At 43.6% G+C, this 19,168-nt stretch overlaps 1 protein-coding gene across 2 annotated transcripts in view; it reads left to right on the top strand.

The window, feature by feature from the left end:
• gk (glycerol kinase) overlaps nt 1-19,168 on the top strand; it is a 35,269-nt gene that overhangs the window by 14,893 nt on the left and 1,208 nt on the right. The window contains exons 9-19 of one of the 2 annotated variants that reach the window (XM_063212803.1): nt 4,917-4,952; nt 5,196-5,263; nt 5,813-5,855; nt 6,064-6,144; nt 7,152-7,230; nt 10,477-10,573; nt 11,549-11,633; nt 12,091-12,211; nt 13,080-13,223; nt 14,326-14,412; nt 15,313-15,399. In XM_063212803.1, the coding sequence (XP_063068873.1) occupies nt 4,917-4,952; nt 5,196-5,263; nt 5,813-5,855; nt 6,064-6,144; nt 7,152-7,230; nt 10,477-10,573; nt 11,549-11,633; nt 12,091-12,211; nt 13,080-13,223; nt 14,326-14,412; nt 15,313-15,399 (928 nt within the window). The remainder of the gene's footprint in view (nt 1-4,916; nt 4,953-5,195; nt 5,264-5,812; nt 5,856-6,063; nt 6,145-7,151; nt 7,231-10,476; nt 10,574-11,548; nt 11,634-12,090; nt 12,212-13,079; nt 13,224-14,325; nt 14,413-15,312; nt 15,400-19,168) is intronic. The other variant, XM_063212804.1, reaches the window with a different exon arrangement.

Here is a 19,168-nt window from a genome sequence, read left to right on the forward strand (position 1 = left end):
TGGTGAGTAGGCTCTTCATCCATCATCCCTTTCCGTCTCCATCTGATGATGTCACCAGCCTTGCCGAGCCACAGCAAACCCCCCCACCCCTCCCCCCTTCCTTTATGCCCCCCCCTCCCTCTCCTGCTGCACCTCTCCTCCAGTCTCTCCACCGCCATTACAGACGTGCATTTCCAATACAGCACCCAACCCAATACCCGAAACACACCATTGGCAATACAGCACCCAACCCAATACCCGAAACACACCAATGGCAATACAGCACCCAACTCAATACCCGAAACACACCAATGGCAATACAGCACCCAACTCAATACCTGAAACACACCAATGGCAATACAGCACCCAACTCAATACCCGAAACACACCAATGGCAATACAGCACCCAACTCAATACCCGAAACACACCAATGGCAATACAGCACCCAACCCAATACCCGAAACACACCAATGGCAAAACAGCAACCCCTAATGCACACCAATGGTGATGCACATTCCCGTCTTCTACTATACTGTCATTTCCAATACAGCACCCAACTCAATACCCAAAACACACCAATGGCAGTGTTTCCCACAGAAATTTTGGAAACTATGGGGGCAGCCGTTTTTTTTTTTTTTGTTGGGAGGGTGGGGGGGGGGTGCATTTCACGCGGGCCTTTTGGGGTGGGTGGGGGGCGTGGAAATTCACGGGGCGTAAATGCAAAAAGGAGAAACAATGAGTAAAGAATGACATTGGCGCATGGAGAAACTATAGGCCTACATTTCAGCCATTTATATTTTAAGAAATTACATACGATTTTATCCATGACATGTATAGTAGTACATTGTCATTTAATATACAAAAATGCAGTACAGTTAATCATTTCTGTTTGCAACACATTTTTCATTCGTCCCTCATGCAGGGGTCTATGCAATGAAAAAGCAATTAAAAAGCCTTGGGAGTGTCAGTAAACTCATCCCAACTGTCCCTTTTTTTATTGCTCCCAAACCCAAGTTAACTGCAACAACTTGACTAGGCTTTTGATCCCTCTGTCTTTTTTGTCTATAGGATGTATTTACTCCAGGAGGAAAATGCGTTTTTTTTAAAAACGGAAATCTTTTTTTTTTTTTTTTTTTTTTTTTTTTTTAAGTTGAAAAGTAAAAAAAAAAAAAAAAACAATTATTTTTTTTACATTTTAATTAACTATGGCGGCCAAATTTAAACTATGGCGGTGTGCCATAGTTTCCTCAATGTATGGGAAACACTGAATGGTGATACAGCACCCAACCCCATACCCGAAACACAACAATGGCACTGCACATACATAGCGACCTACTTGCTATTTGCTGTACAGCACCCAACCCGAAACCAAAACCTCACAAATATTGATGCACATTACGGTCTGCTGTCCACCTTACAAGGGCAGCGCCAATACTACTTTGGTAGTAATATGCGACCTTGCCTCCTCCACTTGCCTCCTCCACTTGCTTCTCGTCATGATGACATCACTGACAATAGCATTATATTTCAATATCTTGCAAAAGCTCAATTGTAAAGTCTTTTTCTCATTTGCAATTGGGATGGTGAATGAAAAACAGTCCCTCAAAAGTTGTTGTGGCGAGGCTGACAGCTGGGAAACTTTATCGTTTTCTCCACGGAGGAGAGGCCAGGAGGCGGGACGAGGAGACAAGCACAAGTGGAGGAGGCAAGGTCACATATTGGGATGCACCCCTTGGGTAGTAATTGCTTGTGGGCAGGGGCTATGGCCAGCCTATTAGGAACTAGCAGGCAGGAAATGCTGTGGCAGTAGGGCTGTAACAATACACTCAGCTCACGATTCAGTTCGTATCAAGATTTTTTACATACGGTTCAATACACCCCATGATGTTCAAAATGTATCTTTGATGAATAGGTTACAAGAGGCTACCAATAATTGAAAAAAGCACGGCACATACGTTGAAATGGGTGTGGCTTATTGGGCAGGCTAATACACATACAGTGATTTTACTGTATGACTACATAACACTCGTGGTGATCTAAAAAGTTAGACGGAAATATTTCATATATGAATGAATGCATCAGTACAAGTGGTCTGTTCGCCTGTACGCACATGCATACTACTTGTATAAAGGGGGCAAGATATCTTATGCCTCTATGAACACACACACACACACACACACACACTTACACACACTTGACAGACATCATAGCGGTGCACAACCATGGTGCTCCAATCCCTTGTCATGTCTTGGTACAGATCTGGCCTTGGTCCTGATCTCTCTCTCTGGTTCTGTTGGAAATGCACTGGAAGCTAAACTATGTTGGATGTTGTGGTGGCCTCACTGGCTCTGTGGCTGTGGTGGTGTCACTGTGGCCTTCTGTTGTGACTGTGGCCGTGGTGACTGTGGCCGTGGTGACTGTAGCCTTGGTGACCGTGGCCTTGGTGCCCGCCCCGTGGCCTCTCCTGTAACGGTGCCTCTGAGGGGGTATACCAAGAAGCTGGTTCAGGAATAAACCAGGTGAAGTTATGAGGTAAATCATCTAATAGAAGAGCCTGAAGTCCTCCTTAACCTAAGTTACGGAGTCCTCCAGGCTCTTCTATTAGAATCAGATGATTTACCTCTTAACTTAACCTGGTTTACTCCTGAACCAGCTTGTTAGTATAGGCCCCTGGTGCCTGTTGCTTTTTCTACTGCTCACCCCACCCCACCCCTCTCCACACCCTCTCCACGCCCCCTCCCTCTCGCTCGCCACCTGCTACCCCACAGGGCTGTCCACTGTGCATCTCTGATGCCACGCCACTAAACGTCTCCTCCTTTGCAATGGAATGCAATTTTTAAAAGAAAAATGTCTCGTCCTTTTGCGATAGAATGTTACTCCATTCTCCTCTTCCTCAATGGTGCAACGTTGTCACTTCGTAGGTGATGTCATAAACGTGACTAAAAGCGTCTTCCTTTTGCAATGGAATGTCACTTCGATATCGTCACTCAATTCTCCTCCTCCTTCATGTCGTAATCTTGCTTAGACTTCTTTATTGTCCATTAAATTTACAGAAAACGTCGTCTGATGTAATGTGACTAAAATGGTGTATTCCTTTGCCATGGAATGTCACTTACGTAAATCTCTTCCTCAATAATGGAATGCCACTTTGAGTGTATTCCTCTTCCATGGCATGGAGTATAACTGATGACTCTGTGGAAGTACAGAAACACTATACAGTTTGCTGAGTGTAACTGCAGAGATACACCAGCGGCGATCTGAGCGAGTCGAGCGACGGAAGTAATTGACTTTGTATTGAGTCGAGAGACAAAAGCGATTCTGGAGACTAGAGCGATTTGCGCGACGAGCGCGACAATTTGAAGTTGAAATCTCGACAGCCAATGACTGTATAGAGATCAGTGACCACAGCCAATGGAAATGCTTGAATGCTTTGCCTTCTGCCTGTACGGACATCCTCTTGTCTCCTCAGTCTCTCGTATCGCTTGCTGCTACACTCTGTCGCTTGAATCGCGTCGCCGCTGGTGTATCTCTGCGGTAACATACTAAGGCCCAAATCTCTTGTGTCGTTCAGTCTTGACTTAAGAACATATTTTCTGTTGCACAGCCAATGTGATGTGATGCCCACCACCCCCCACATACACACCACTTCCCATTTTGCTGCCCATCATTTGGGTCATGATATTGACCAAGCTGTCAGTATTCATGGAGGTATCCCCTTTAACCCATTCCAGCCTGATGACTTGGGCTGAAAGGTTGTTTAACCTTTGGTGCCTGGAGACACATATACGCTGCTTTCAGACTCTTGACATTTTTGCTTTTTTAACATATAAAAATGTGGGTACGTTACAGCTGAATGAACACATTCTAATGCAAGATGAGGGTCTTAGGGTTTAAATGCAACTTATTTCATGTTTTTATGTGCATCAGAGGCTAAGATATTTAGGTTTTTATAGGCTGAGGGTAACTTTCCCTACAAGGGCTTTGGCATTCAGCAGACATTTTTTTTGCAGGTGCTTTAGGCATCAATGGGTTAACCCATTGTGTCCTGGAGCGACATATACGCTGCATTCAGGTTCCTGAGATTTGAGCTGGTTCATTAACAATATGGATATGCTAGAGCTGAACGAACACATTCTAGTGCAACATTGAAGGTTCTAGCTTTTAAATGCAACTCATTCCATGTTTTTATGTGCTTCAGAGGCTTAGATATTTAGGTTTTAATAGGGAAAGGACACCTATTCCCAAAAAGGGCTTAGGCATTAATGGGTTAAAGGATACGTTGTCATGATGCCCCTCTGATCCATCTCATGCCCCTTGCCCCCATGAAGCACACACACCCCCCTCCCTTCTTTTGGGCATCACAGCAACTGTGGCGTTCTGTGATTAAGCCCTATTTTGATTTTGAGCACGTGTAGTAAATGACTTGTTGAAAAAGACACAATGGTAAGAATAGAAACATGCTGTGTCTCAAATTCTGCACTTAGGGCACAATGTTTCAGTGTGTAATCAGTGTCCCCTACGGCCTGTAACATAGTGCCCAAAGTGCACAAGTTCACCATTTGAGACACAGAAACATTGTATTATTGCTGTACGTGGTAACAGTGCTTGTTGCTTTTAATTGTGTTTTGTCTAGATTTGATCTTGTGATTTTGTACAAGCTGCTGTAGAAACTTTCTTACTTTTTAAGATTGATGTAGAAGTAAGTTTCAATTGCAAAAAAATATATATACCTGAAAACATTCTGTAGCTTCAGAGCACGATCGGGATACAATTCAGAGAGTCTGAATCCATTTCAGATTGCAAAAAATGTATAACGATATGCTATATAATTCCAAAGCGTGTTCAGCATGGAGTTCAAGGAAATTCATTTAGATTATATTTTATAATATTATTCTATTAGATTCTATTCGGTGACTGTTTTCTCTCCTCCAAACAGAAATCCGGCTGCTTAACAGGGATCCCCATCTCAGGGGTAAGTGCCCCTCTTGACCATTACAATTCTAATGCATTGGCTACTTCATAACTCTCTCTCTCACACAACACACACACACACACACACACACACACACACACACACACACACACACACACACACACACACACACACACACACACACACACACACACACAGACACACACACAGACACACACACACACACCATCACCTAATGTAGCTCTGTCAGATTACCCATATACGTGTCTGTGTTTTATACAGTGCTTGGGAGACCAGTCGGCAGCTCTTGTGGGACAGATGTGCTTCCAAGACGGACAGGCCAAGAACACGTGAGACTCGTCTCTTCTTAATCTCCTAACGGTAGGGACACATAGGACGCGAAGCAAGCGAAGCGAAGAGAGGCGAAATCCAACCGTCATCAGGTCGTCGCGGCGAATCAAATGGAATGGGACAGTTATGTTGTTGATTTGATTGGGCCGCGACAGGCGAATTCGCTCCTCATTTGCATAACATTAAACTTTCTTTAATAATTTCGCGTTGCTTCGCTCCTGTTCGCTTGCCATCGCTTGCCATCGCGTGCCTTTGCCTCTCTCATAGGAATGAATGGCAAAGTTCGCAAATTCGCGTGTATGTGTCCCTACCGTAATACTCTACTCCTACTATAACTACTACCGGCACTACAATGACTACTACAACTACTACGAGTAGTAGAACTACTGCTACTACTACCGCTACTGCTAGGGCTAACACTTTCGTTCTACTGCTACTGCAGCTGCAGCAGCCACCATAGACCTCTACTGTCTCCAGTCCACAGCCATATATGTGGTGTCCTGCTGATTAGTGGACTTGCTTTGTGCCTGATTGTCTCTCCCATACAGGTACGGGACAGGCTGTTTCCTGCTCAGGAACACGGGGCCCAAGGTACTGACTGATTTTAACTGTACATATTATATTTTTGGTTATTGTTTTTTTTTTTAAATTATATATAATAGTAATGATAATATATTATATTGGTATAGTTGTTTTGGTTTATATGATGTAGACAGAGCTTAGAAAAAGAATAGCTAATCATTTGTGGAGTGTCTGCAATGAAGAATGTGTAAAATCTCTTATCTGAATGTTTTTCCAGCCGGTGATGTCGGACCACGGGCTCCTGACGACGGTGGCCTACAAACTGGGTCGGGACCAACCAGCCTGCTACGCACTAGAGGTACTGTCACACGGCTACCAGCCGACCAAGCTCTCTGTCTGCATACTGGAAAGCTGTACGCATGATTAAAATACTACAGAAATACTGAAAATACCACACTACAATACAAATTCCGTACTACAATTCGTGTAAGTGTTCAGAAGTGTCAGAATGTTGTAGGCGATTGGACCTCTTTTTGGGACTTCTTTTTTGAGCTTGAAGCTTCAAGAAGTCTGTTTGCCACACCGCTACCTGGGGACTAGGGCTGGGCAGTTCTAGAAAAAATGCCCATCACGGTTTTCTTGATGAAAATTAATATCACGGTTCGCTGCACAATTTTTTTTCATAAGCGCCGGTTTTCCCCCGCATCTCAATGTTTCTGAAGAAAAGGCTGAAATTAAATTTCAAAATGAGATAAAATCCTTAATTATAATTAATCTCCGTTTCTATTTTAATCATTTATTTGGAATAAAAACCTTCTCTCATCAAAAAGTGAACCTTGTGTAGGTGAAAACCGTTATCACGTTTTTTTTAATGGTATACTGCCCAGCCCTACAGGGGACCAAGCACTCTGTCCACATATTGGAAAACTGTATTCATAAAAATACTACACAAACACTGAAAATACTACACTACAATACAAATTCCGTGCTACAATCCATCTAAGTGTTGTTCAAAAGTGTTTTGTTGTAGGCAATTGGACCTCTTTTTGGTACTTCTTTCTTGAGCTTGAAGCTTCAAGAAGTCCAGTTGCCTATAACTAAACCCTTTAAAATAAGATGCTGCGGATGAATGAGAAGCTTCCCAGACATGGAAGCATTGTCTCTACCTCAAGAATTTGAGCTGCTTTTGGTTTGATCTTATTGTCCTGATTATTCATCTTTCTAGATGTTGTTGTCTTTTCTCATCTTGTCTTGTCTTGTTGCCTTTTCTCATCTCGTCTTGTCTTGTCGTCGTCTTGTCTTGTCTTGTCTTGATGTTATGATCTTTTCTCATCTTGTCTTGTCTTGTCTTGTGGTCTTCTCCAGGGGTCGGTGGCCATTGCAGGGGCGGTGGTGCGCTGGCTGAAGGATAACCTGGGCATCATCCAGACCTCCACAGAGCTCGGTGGGTACCCCTACACCCCTACAGTACCCCTGCACCCCTACAGTACCCCTGCACCTCTAGAACCATGACATTACATTGGTACCCCTGCACCACTAGAACCATGCCATTACATTACATTACATTACATAGGTACCACTGCACCACTAGAACCATGCCATGCCATTACATTACATTACATTACATTGGTACCCCTGCACCACTAGAACCATGCCATGCCATTACATTACATTACATTGGTACCCCTGCACCTCTAGAACCATGCCATTACATTACATTACATTACATTACATTACATTGGTATCCCTGCACCACTAGAACCATGACATTACATTGGTACCCCTGCACCTCTAGAACCATGCCATGTCATTACATTACATTACATTACATTACATTGGTACACCTGCACCTCTAGAACCATGCCATTACATCACATTACATTACATTCATTACATTGGTACCCCTGCACCTCTAGAACCATGCCATGCCATGCCATTACATTACATTACATTACATTACATTGGTACACCTGCACCTCTAGAACCATGGCATTACATTACATTACATTACATTACATTACATTGGTACACCTGCACCTCTAGAACCATGCCATTACATTACATTGGTACCCCTGCACCACTGTCTAGACACGGCCTAAAAATAACTACACCGCATTCCACATTATTACGCAAATGACGTTTCCCCAAATAATCAATAGAAATGACAGTAGTCATCATAATTTTCAAGTCATCAGCCATTAGAGTACAATTAAAAAGTTTTTGAATGAACCTTCCAATGATAACGGTATTTTTTAAAATAATAAAAAACTTAAAATGCCCAAAATGCTCTGTTCCAAATTATTACGCAAAACAGTTTTAATCCAAATGTCTTTCTTTTTTCCCATTTACATCAATGTTGGAAGGTTCATTCAAAAACGTTTTAATTGTACTCTAATGGCTGATGACTGTGTTCATTCATACCATTAAAGGGACACTGTGTAGGATGGTGGCCAGAGAAGATATTGCAACTATGCTGCTCATTGAAACTGGGCTGCCTATTGCCAAATTTGTAATAAACTAATATTTACTAGTATGGCCAAAGTACAGTTGGTTATGCTGCTAAAATGTCTTTTTACTGGAAATTCAAAATGATGGACCATGGAGAAGATCCCCTTTTTCATGTATGAAAAGTGCAATTCTCCCAGTCATAATGAATACCTAGAATTTGATGGTGGCGGTAAGTATTCATGGAAAAGGTAACATTAGTGAATGGGTAACATGAATTCTGGAAATGAACAACTAAAAATCGTACTCAGTGCACCTTTAAATTACAATACATTTCAATGTGGGCATAGTTACTGCACTTTGCCTTTGTTCGACTATTATAAAGAAAGTTAAGTGAAAAGTGGAGCACTGCATTGCAGTAGAGTAGAGGTACATATTTCATAAATCCCAAAGGAAATTAAGTATGTTTCCCTCGAAACAAGTGAGTGCTCTTGGGAGGGAACCTACTAAAGAGAGAGGAGTAGAAGGAAACCCATTCCAATGCACATGAGTCATGTAGCCTTATTCAGGATGTGAGCAAGGCTGTGTAGATGATGTTGCTACTGTATGTTTATTGCTTCAGCCTTTTAAGAAAACACTTTGAACAGTGTTAATACAGTGGCAGGCTTATGATGAAGTCAAGGGAGCGTTTTGTGGCTTGTGATGAGGTCAAGGGGGTGTTTGTTTAAAAAAAGAGTTGAGAGTCACTCTCCTATTGACAGCCATCCACCTATTCAGGGTGCTGATGTTGGTAAGCCTTGTAGGGAGTGTAGACAGACTCCACTGGGTCTGTGTGTTAGATGTAGGGAGTGTAGACAGACGGCTCCGATCCTACTGTAACCCTGACGCAGCCTAGAGAGCTCTATAGGGCGTGTACTAGAGAGGCACCGCTCTTACAAGACACCTTAGACTAGAGGTACTGCTTTTACAGACACGCTTCCTTGACAGACAGACACCTCCTCAAGAGCTTCATTCCTACTGCATTCTTCAGATAGGACTGATAAGTCAGGCAACACACGCACGCGCGCACACACACACACACACACACACACACACACACACACACACACACACACACACACACACACACACACACACACACACACACACACACACACACACACACGTGAGCGCACATACAGTACACACACACACACGCACACGCACACGCACACGCACACGCACACACACACACGCACACTCCGCTGTCAAAGGAAACTTGTTAACTCTTGAGTATTGTGGGGAGTGCAGTAGCATACACCCGAAACATGTAGACCAGGGGTGTCAAACTCAAATTGACTGAGGGCCAAAATAAAGATCTGGAGCAAAGTCGCGGGCCGAACTCAACGTTTATTTTAAAAATTGGACTAAAATTATGCGTACATGCACTTCATTCTCTATACTATAGTTAAATTTCACACAAACTCTTTCACATCATATATGGTACTTCAAATGTATCTGCACATCTTGTGACACACCAAGTTTCTTGTTCAAGTCTGTACACTAATGGTGTATGTGGACCAACTGTAATACATATTTGAAATGAGCTCACAGGCCAAATAAAATGGCTCCACACAGGCCAGATTTGGCCCCAGGCCTGAGTTTGACACCCCTGATGTAGGCCAATCGGTTTGTGTTTCCGCCAAGATACCATCAGCACTTGTAGTGCTTCAAGTGTAGCATTTCATTCATGGGTATTCAGGTTGTTTGGGTCCATTTCTGCTGGTTCTCAGTACGTGGCCCCTATTGTTTGTGGGTGGGTGTGATGGGTATAGGTGACGGTGCTCTCGTAATAAAGTAACAGGATATGTGACCCTGTGGTCTGTTGTGTTGTGTTGTGTTGTGTTGTGTTGTGTTGTGTTGTGTTGTGTTGTGTTGTGTTGTGTTGTGTTGTGTTGTGTTGTGTTGTGTTGTGTTGTGTTGTGTTGTGTTGTGTTGTGTTGTGTACCTTGTGTTTGACAATGTTGTCTGTGTTGCAACTGTACGCTGCAACTTGAGGTCTTGTTTACTTTTTTCTACTTTTTAATGCATTGTCCTCTTCTTTACTCTTTGTAGGACAATGCTATCAGTGTTGCAACTGTACACTGTACCTTACCCTGTTCTTGTTTAAATTGCTCCTTGTAAGTCGCTTTGAAAAAAGGCGTCTGCTAAATACTAATGTAATGTTTTGACCCCGTGTTGTGTTGTGTTTTGTTTTGTTCTGCAGAGAAGCTAGCGGCGGCGGTGGGCACATCCTACGGCTGCTACTTTGTTCCGGCGTTTTCCGGCCTCTACGCCCCCTACTGGGAGCCCAGCGCCAGAGGGTGAGCCGACCACTTGCAGTAAATCATCTAATAGAAGAGCCTGGACTCCTCATTCTCTTTCAGGGGCAGTCCTACCAATTTCAATATGCTGTTGTATTGGTCACGCTACACTTGACTTGTCAGTACCCGGGGATGCTGCCTTTTTTTGGCTCAGCCCTTTCAAAGATATGAGCTATTCTAATGGGGGCAGCTTTTGTTAACATTTTAAAAATCTTAACATAGGCCTACTCCAAATATTTTCCCAAAAGCTGGTTGTCTGCTGATGTTGCATAACCTTTTGGATGTTTTTGGGAATAAATCAAAATATTTTTTTAAAAATGTAAACAAACACTTGCCCCCATAGAGCTCGAAAGTGACGTCACTTCCCCCGATTTCATGGGACCTCAACTGCGTTTTTAGCCGAAAATCGTAGCATGTAATCCAATGGCGGTATTAAAATGGCATTTCGATCCCCTTCGCGTTGTGCCACGAGCTCCATATATGTTGTTTCTGATATTTTTGCTTAATTTTTCGTACGAACCCCCACATTTTTTAGAAAGCTGTGTTTCTTCACATTTTTCATGCCGACGGTCTCGGAACAAAACATTGATACTTCTGCATGAATAATCTTTATCTATCATCTTAAACAGCATATTTGTAGCCCAGCGCATATCATGACTGAGATCAGAAGATATTTACTCGCTACCACGTTGTTAGATGGTCAGCTTAGGTCCCGTGAAACGCGGAACTAAGGAGCGGGACTTTCGAGCTCTATTACAATGACCAGGATCTCGGAAAAGGCTGAAAAAGAAAAAAGCCTCAGGTACTGACAAGTCCATGGTACTGTCCGCATTACAACTGCATGTTGAAATTGGCTGAAGTTATCCTTTAAGACCACCAGCTTCTTAGTAAACCCCCCCACCAGTTTTCTGGTTATTTCACCAGCGACCATCTTGTTTTGTTTGCTCATCTCCTCTCCTCTCTTCTCCCTCTCAGGATCATCTGTGGCCTAACTCAGTTCACCAACCGGAGTCATCTCGCCTTCGCAGCCCTGGAGGCTGTCTGCTTCCAGACCAGAGAGGTAAGCTGGCACGCTGTGTGTGTGTGTGCGCGCGCCCGTGTGCGTGCTTGACATTGTTGTGACACAGTAATGTCATATGTCTGATGCCGGCGTCAAGTAAAGTGTTACCTAATAAACACTACTATTGTCCTACAGTTGATGGATGCGATGAGCCAGGACACTGACATCCCCCTGTCATTACATTACATTACAATACATACAAAACACCCCTGTTGTTTACATTACCAAACACTACTGTGGTCTACATTACTAAACCCTCCTGTTTCTCTGTCTGCAGCTGATGGATGCGATGAACCAGGACAGTGGCATCCCCATGTCATTACATTACATTACATTACTAAACCCTCCTGTTGTTCTGTTCTCCAGCTGATGGATGCGATGAACCAGGACAGTGGCATCCCCCTGTCATTACATTATATATTACATTACATTAATAAACACCCCTGTTGTCCTCCAGTTGATGGATGCGATGAACCAGGACAGTGGCATCCCCTTGACCCAGCTGCAGGTGGACGGAGGCATGACCTCCAACAGACTCCTGATGCAGCTACAGGCAGACATACTCTGCATCCCTGTGGGTGAGTAGGCACATGTGTGCATTTCTTACAGTGTCTTAAAAAAAAATAAAAAAAATAATTATTCTATTTTTGACGTGACGTCCCATCTGCTTTAACAAGACTTTCAAAAACTGTATTACCCGCAAATCTGAGAAGTTTCCACCTACGTGTTATGAGTGGTACCATTAAACAGCATAGTTTGTGCCTGTGGGAAAAAATCCCATAGGAAGTAGTTTCATGGCCGAATATCTCCAAATGACACACAACATACAGGGTTATGTAAAACATTAGGTTATAATGTGAAATCAAGGGCCCAATGTAAAAAAAAAGAAAACACTTTTTTCTCCTTTAATGATGAGTTTCTTCAGGAACGCCTCTAACCCTGAGTCCTCTCCCTGCACCTCCCACCCCAGTGACGCCATATGATATTGTGCTATTTAAATATGTCTTGATTGATTTTTGATTGATTGGTATGTGATTATTGGTCAGTTCCCCTAACCCTCTCCTCTCCCTGTGCCCCCCTCCCCAGTGACGCCATATGATATTGTGCTATTTAAATATGTCTTGATTGATTGATATGTTATTATTGGTGAGTTCCTCTAACCCTGAGTCCTCTCCCTGCACCTCCCACCCCAGTGACGCCATGTAATATTGTGCTATATAAATACCGTACATTTTGATTGATTTTTGATTGATATGTTATTGGTCAGTTCCCCTAACCCTCTCCTCTCCCTCTACCCCCGTCCCCAGTGAAGCCCTCCATGCCCGAGACAACTGCGCTGGGCGCTGCCATGGCTTATAACTTGAAACAGTATCAAAACAACATTAATGTTATTGATCAGTTCCCCTAACCGTGTGCCCTCTCCTCTCCCTGTGCCCCCGTCTCCAGTGAAGCCCTCGATGCCCGAGACGACTGCGCTGGGCGCTGCCATGGCGGCGGGGGCGGCCGAGGGGGTCAGCGTGTGGAGCCTGAACCCCGAGGATCTCTCAGAGGTCACGTCCGAGAAGTTCGAACCGCAGATCAACCCCGAGGGTACATCCCACCTACACTAACATTACATCACATTACACTTACATCACATTACATCCCACCTACATTAACATTACATTACATTACATTACATCACATTACATCCCACCTGCATCACATTAACATTACATTACATCCCACCTGCATTAACATTACACCACATTACATTACATCACATTACATTACATTACATTACATCACACCTGCATCACATTACATTACATTACATCCCAGCATTACATTACATTACATTACATCACACCTGCATCACATTACATTACATTACATTACATCCCACCTGCATTAACATTACATTACATTACATTACAACCCACCTGCATCACATTACATTACATTACATTACATCACACCTGCATTAACATTACACTTACATCACATTACATCCCACCTACATTAACATTACATTACATTACATTACATTACATTACATCACATTACATTACATTACATTACATCACACCTGCATCACATTACATTACATTACATTACATCCCACCTGCATTAACATTACATTACATTACATCCCACCTGCATTAACATTACATTACATTACATTACAACCCACCTGCATCACATTACATTACATTAGGACATTACACTATGATGGGTATAATATGAAAACATGACATGACATGACACTACATGATATATTATATTCATGGGGTATTTATGTAGTGTAAGAAAATAAACTCAAAAGTGCTGTAACTACAGAAGTTTGGACCCCAGATCAACCACAAGGGTACATCAGTTCATGCATTACATTACATTAGGAAATTGCACTATGATGGGAAATGATGTATGATGTATGAAGTGATGTGAGTCACAGAGGTCACGTTCAAAAAGTTCGAACCCCAGATCGACCCATGAGGGTAGGGTACATCAGTTGCATTACATTACGACATTACACTATGATAGGATATGATTTATGATGTGACATGAGCCACCGAGAACCACTAGTGACTAGTGTACTCACACGACGAATGATGTAGAGCTGTTTTGCATTGTATTACTCACTGTACTTACTGTACTACTGTACTTGTAGTAGCCCGGCTTGATGGACTGATGTTGGCTGTGTGTTTTGCAGAGAGTGAGTTCCGCTATGCCCGCTGGAAGAAGGCCGTGCAGAAATCCATGAACTGGGAGACAACGGAGCCCATCGGCAACGGAAACGGTAGGTTATGTCTCTCTCCTCTCCACTCCTCTTCTCTTCTTCTCTTCTCTCCTCTTCTCTTCTCTCCTCTTCTCTTCTCTTCTCTTCTCTTCTCTCCTCTTCTCTTCTCTCCACTCCTCTTCTCTTCTCTCCACTCCTCTCTTCTCTCCTCTTCTCTCCACTCCTCTCTTCTCTCCTCTCCTCTCCTCTCCTCTTCTCTTCTCTTCTCTTCTCTTCTCTTCTCTTCTCTTCTCTTCTCTTCTCTTCTCCTGTCCGTCACATCTGCAGTATATGATGTCCTTGTGTCCTAATCGTCAAACCCTATGGCTATACCATTTAATGATGGATTTATCATGTGTTATTTTTAATGCCTTGATAAGTGTTAATACTACATGCAGACATGTTTGTACAGTAGCAGTAGAATGGGATTTTGCAAATTGCAAGTGATTTCATAATTTATTTCTGTGTTTGTGTTCATAATTGTCTATTATTTATCTGCCGTAATTTGTAAGTCCTGCTTCTCAATTAAGAATTAACTCACTTGATTGTTAAATTGAGCATTACTGAATCAGGCAGTGGAGAACCAGTTTGGCTCAAATGTGGCTAACTAATCAAAAAATAATAATGAAACCTTGGACATGGCAAAGTTGTCATTCTCAAACACTACTCTGCATTTTCACACTGACTTGAATCAGACCAATCAAATGATGCTGCCATCGCCACTGAATGCATAAGCAGATACAGTCTCTCTCGCTAGCTTGTCCAATGAAACGGGCATTTTCTGTTGGAAAGCCTTTTTGCTGATATTTTGTGTTTCTCTCCCCCCTTGCTGCTTTCCCTGGTTGTTGATGGTACTGTATGGATCTGTGGGTCTGGTCTGGTGTGATCTCTCTCCTTCTGGACTTCTGTTCTGGTCATCAGAGGAGCCCAATATGTTCAGTAGTATCCCTATGGGCTTTTACATTCTCGGTAGCATGTTCATGTTAATCGGAGCTAAATTCATTGCAGGTTAGTGACCTAAATAAAAACAAAAGTGCTAGTAGGCCGTAGTGCTTCCATGTGTGTGTGCGTGCGTGTGTGTGTGTGTGCGTGTGCGTGTGCGTGTGTGTGTGTGTGTGTGTGCGTGCGTGCGTGCGTGCGTGCGTGCGTGCGTGCGTGCGTGCGTGCGTGCGTGCGTGCGTGCGTGCGTGCGTGCGTGCGTGTGTGTGTGCGTGCGCTCAATTACTGTTTTCAGGCCGACCAGGGGTGCATTTCTGGAAAGCGTAGTTGTTAGCAGTTAGCAGCTTTGTTTGTTGCAATGCAATTTCCCATTGGCAACTACCAAAGTAGCTAACATAGTTAGCAGCTACGCTTTCCAGAAATGCACCCCAGAACTGTGCTGGTGCCCGTTCCCGCACCAGTTCCCTTTGGAAGTAAAGTGCTTACCTGCGAACCACCCGTCTTTTATACTAAGCTCTAAATTTGTCCATATGTGACCATTTGTTACCCGGATGAAACTGCTGACGTCTACATTGCCGTCACGGTTCGCAGAGGAGGGGGAAAAGTATTTTTTCGGTTTGCACCACAACTTTCTGGTTACCAAACGCTCAGGGGTGCACTTCTCAAAGGAGAAGTTGTTAGCTTGTTAACAACTTCGTTAGTTGCCAATGAGAATATGCATTGAAAACAGCAAAGTAGCTAATGTAGTAAGCAACTTTTGGTTTTGAGAAATGCACCCCTGCAGACTAGTGGTGTGAAAATGGCCAGCCGGTTCTGGGTTAGGAGAGGGCCTGGGGACGGTTCTCTGTCGGCCTGAATGTGCCTTATGTGTGTAGGGCTCCTGCTAAGAACGCTTGCTACTTTAGGAGCCGTCATTGTTCAGCATGTGTGCCAAATCCATCAGTTATACATGGTAGCCCCTTCAAAGCACGCCATACCTCCAGTGGCACGCCGTAATAGTCATTGAGCAGTGAACTACCATAGTACTACAATACCATGACATAACACAGGGCATTTAGTAATGCACTACGAAAACTTGGTCATTGCCATTCTGGTGACGGCAAATTTATAACGCCGTGTCCTAACGGGTTAATAAGCTACAGGCTGCTTTTGGGTTTCTTTGAGACTTGAGCAATGATGTGCAACCTGCATTCAGAGCTACAATCCACTCCAGAAGACCTGGTTTTACCAGTCCAGTTAGGCTATCACCTAGTTGAGGTTGTAAAACCAGGTAATTTGGAATAATTGGCACTAGATGGTAGCTTCTGGATTCAGGCCCATCTCGGGTCCTTAGACATTGGATTTTTGAATTCATGATAATTTTGTAGAACAGTGCTCATTCAGAAATGTTGCTTCTCACAGTGGCTTCAGTAAACCTGTGACGCAACCAGGTCTCTATTTAAACACCAGCCAACCGACCAATTGCTGGTGAAAATTTGAGTTTGGCTGGTAGAAAAGACCAAGTTACTAGCCACTTTGGCCCATTAGAGAATGTGTGTTTGGCTTGTTAGATAAACATATTAGCCATTTTGACTGGTGAATAAAATTAGCTTAATTTTAAACCTAAAACCTAAAAAGGTTAATTTAGAGTCCTACATTGCAACAAGACCTCAGTGAAATGATGGCGAAATGAGAAATCACCTTGTCTTTTCTGCTTAACGCAAGAGTGAGATTTATTGGGGGGAAAAAAGAAACATTAATTACATAATTTTGCAAGGTGTACCAGAAACACCTGGCCGTAATGGTCTACCATTCTTTGCCCAAAAACTTTTTTTTGTCCTGCAAAATGAGGGAAACGTTTAGCTGGGCTTTAACCTACCTGTTGGATTTGGAACGCATCAGCCAGCTAGCAGGACCTGTTGTAGACTGACTTCCCTCTCCTTAGTCGCTGGCCAATGAAACTCCTCATCTCCCCTTTCCCTCTTAGTCCTTGTCCAATGAAACGCCTCATCTCCCCTTTCATTGACCCAGTCGGCAACTCTGGGCCCGCCCATGAAACTGCTTGTTTTCCCCCACGTTTTTTGTTGGAAACCGCTGTCGGTAAAAAAAAATAGCTCACGTGGTTGGCTGCCAGTGTCTTGCCCCTCCTCATAACGTCATGTTGATAAACACTGAGAACCCATGTATTTAGTGGCTAATCAATATGCCTATTGACTGGCAGTGATTGGCACTGCATGACCATGCATGGAGTATGCGGAGGGGGAAAAGATGCAGTTTTATGGGCGGGCCAGAGGAGCTGACTGGGACTATCCTCTCACATGAGGTCCCTCATCCCCTCTTCCTCTCCTCCCCTTCTCCTTTCTTCCTCTCACATGAGGTCCCTCATCCCCTCTTCCTATCCTATCCTCCGCTTGTGGCTTCATGTATCGTCCATCCCCCCATCCTGCAGCTCTGTCCGCAGCGTTATCCATCCATGCTTATTTCCTCTTCGTTCCTTGTCTTGTGTTGTCGCTGGCTTTGCAAAGCAGATTAACATGCAACGTGACCAGACGACTGAGCCCTAAGAGAATTTCCCCTAATTTTCCTTTGGACACTTCTGTGGAGGGAAAGAAAGCAGAGCTGGGAGGGACAAAGGGGTCAGTTGTCCCGGGCCCAGGGAGAGAGGGGACTCAAAATTGGGTCCCCATTACATTGTATGTTGTGGGGGTGGAGTAGAGACTTTGTTCCAGGTCTGGCCAAAGCTGTCAGCTTCTATACCGTGAGTGCGTTCCAATATGCAACCTTGCTTCCTCCACTTGTGCTTGTGGCCTCGTACCAGGAAGTAATATGTCATGATGACATCACTGACAACAGCATATTTCAATATCTTGCAAAAGCCCAATTGTTAAGTCTTTTTCCTCTTTTACATTTGGGATGGTGAATGAAAAACAGTCCCTCAAAAGTTGTTGTGGCTTCTAGGCTGACGTCTGTGAAACTTTAGTTTTCTCCACGGAGGAGGGGCCAGGAGGCGAGATGAGGCCACAAGCACAAGTGGAGGAAACAAGGTTGCATATTGGAAAGTACGCCACATTTCACTATCAGCAACTTCCAGCAACCTCCTTTGGGTGCTGTTTCAGTGAGCAGGTGTAGTCTGTCACTTGCATGGATGGGGTCATGCCATCTCAGAGCAAGTGGTTAATCTCATCATAGTAAGGACTTTGTTCTGGCTTTGTTCTCCTGGTAAAATGAAGTCACCTGTCTCTGCTGTAAGGCGGTTTAGTTGGCAGTGACGTGAGTCCGCTTATCTGGGACAGTGAGTAAACCTGAAACTATACACATGATTTATGTTCTATGGTGTCAATACCATGTCCTGAAAGTAAAAACTCAAACTGCCACTAGTTCGACCCAACCAGCTCTGAATCGTATTGAATACTCAAGACGGCTATACCAGCTACTTATTGACGTCACCTGTGTTGGAAGGAAACTCTGGCAAGGTTTATACTTTCTCGATCCGGAATTGACGTATTGGAAGGACACTGAGACAAACGTTTTTTTTTACTTTCCAGACCCGGAATTAATACTTCTCGTGTATGTCTATGCCCGAAATGATCCCTCCTTTTCAGTCAACTGGTCACGCTATCTCATTACCCATCATGCTTAGCGCCATGCCACATCCCGCTGCTCTGGGGTGTGTTTCTCGAAAGTGTAGTAGCTAACCAGTTAGCAACTTGGGTAGTTGCCAATGGCAAAGTGCATTGCAAACGTCAAAGTAGCTAACGTCGCTAGCAACTATGGTTTTGAGAAATGCACCCCTGCTTTCCCAATGGCCTCTTTCCCCCACAGCCTCATTCCTCATGTCTATCTCAATCACACACCTGAA

This window comes from Engraulis encrasicolus, chromosome 12, assembly GCF_034702125.1.
Source record: "Engraulis encrasicolus isolate BLACKSEA-1 chromosome 12, IST_EnEncr_1.0, whole genome shotgun sequence".
NCBI lineage: Eukaryota > Metazoa > Chordata > Actinopteri > Clupeiformes > Engraulidae > Engraulis > Engraulis encrasicolus.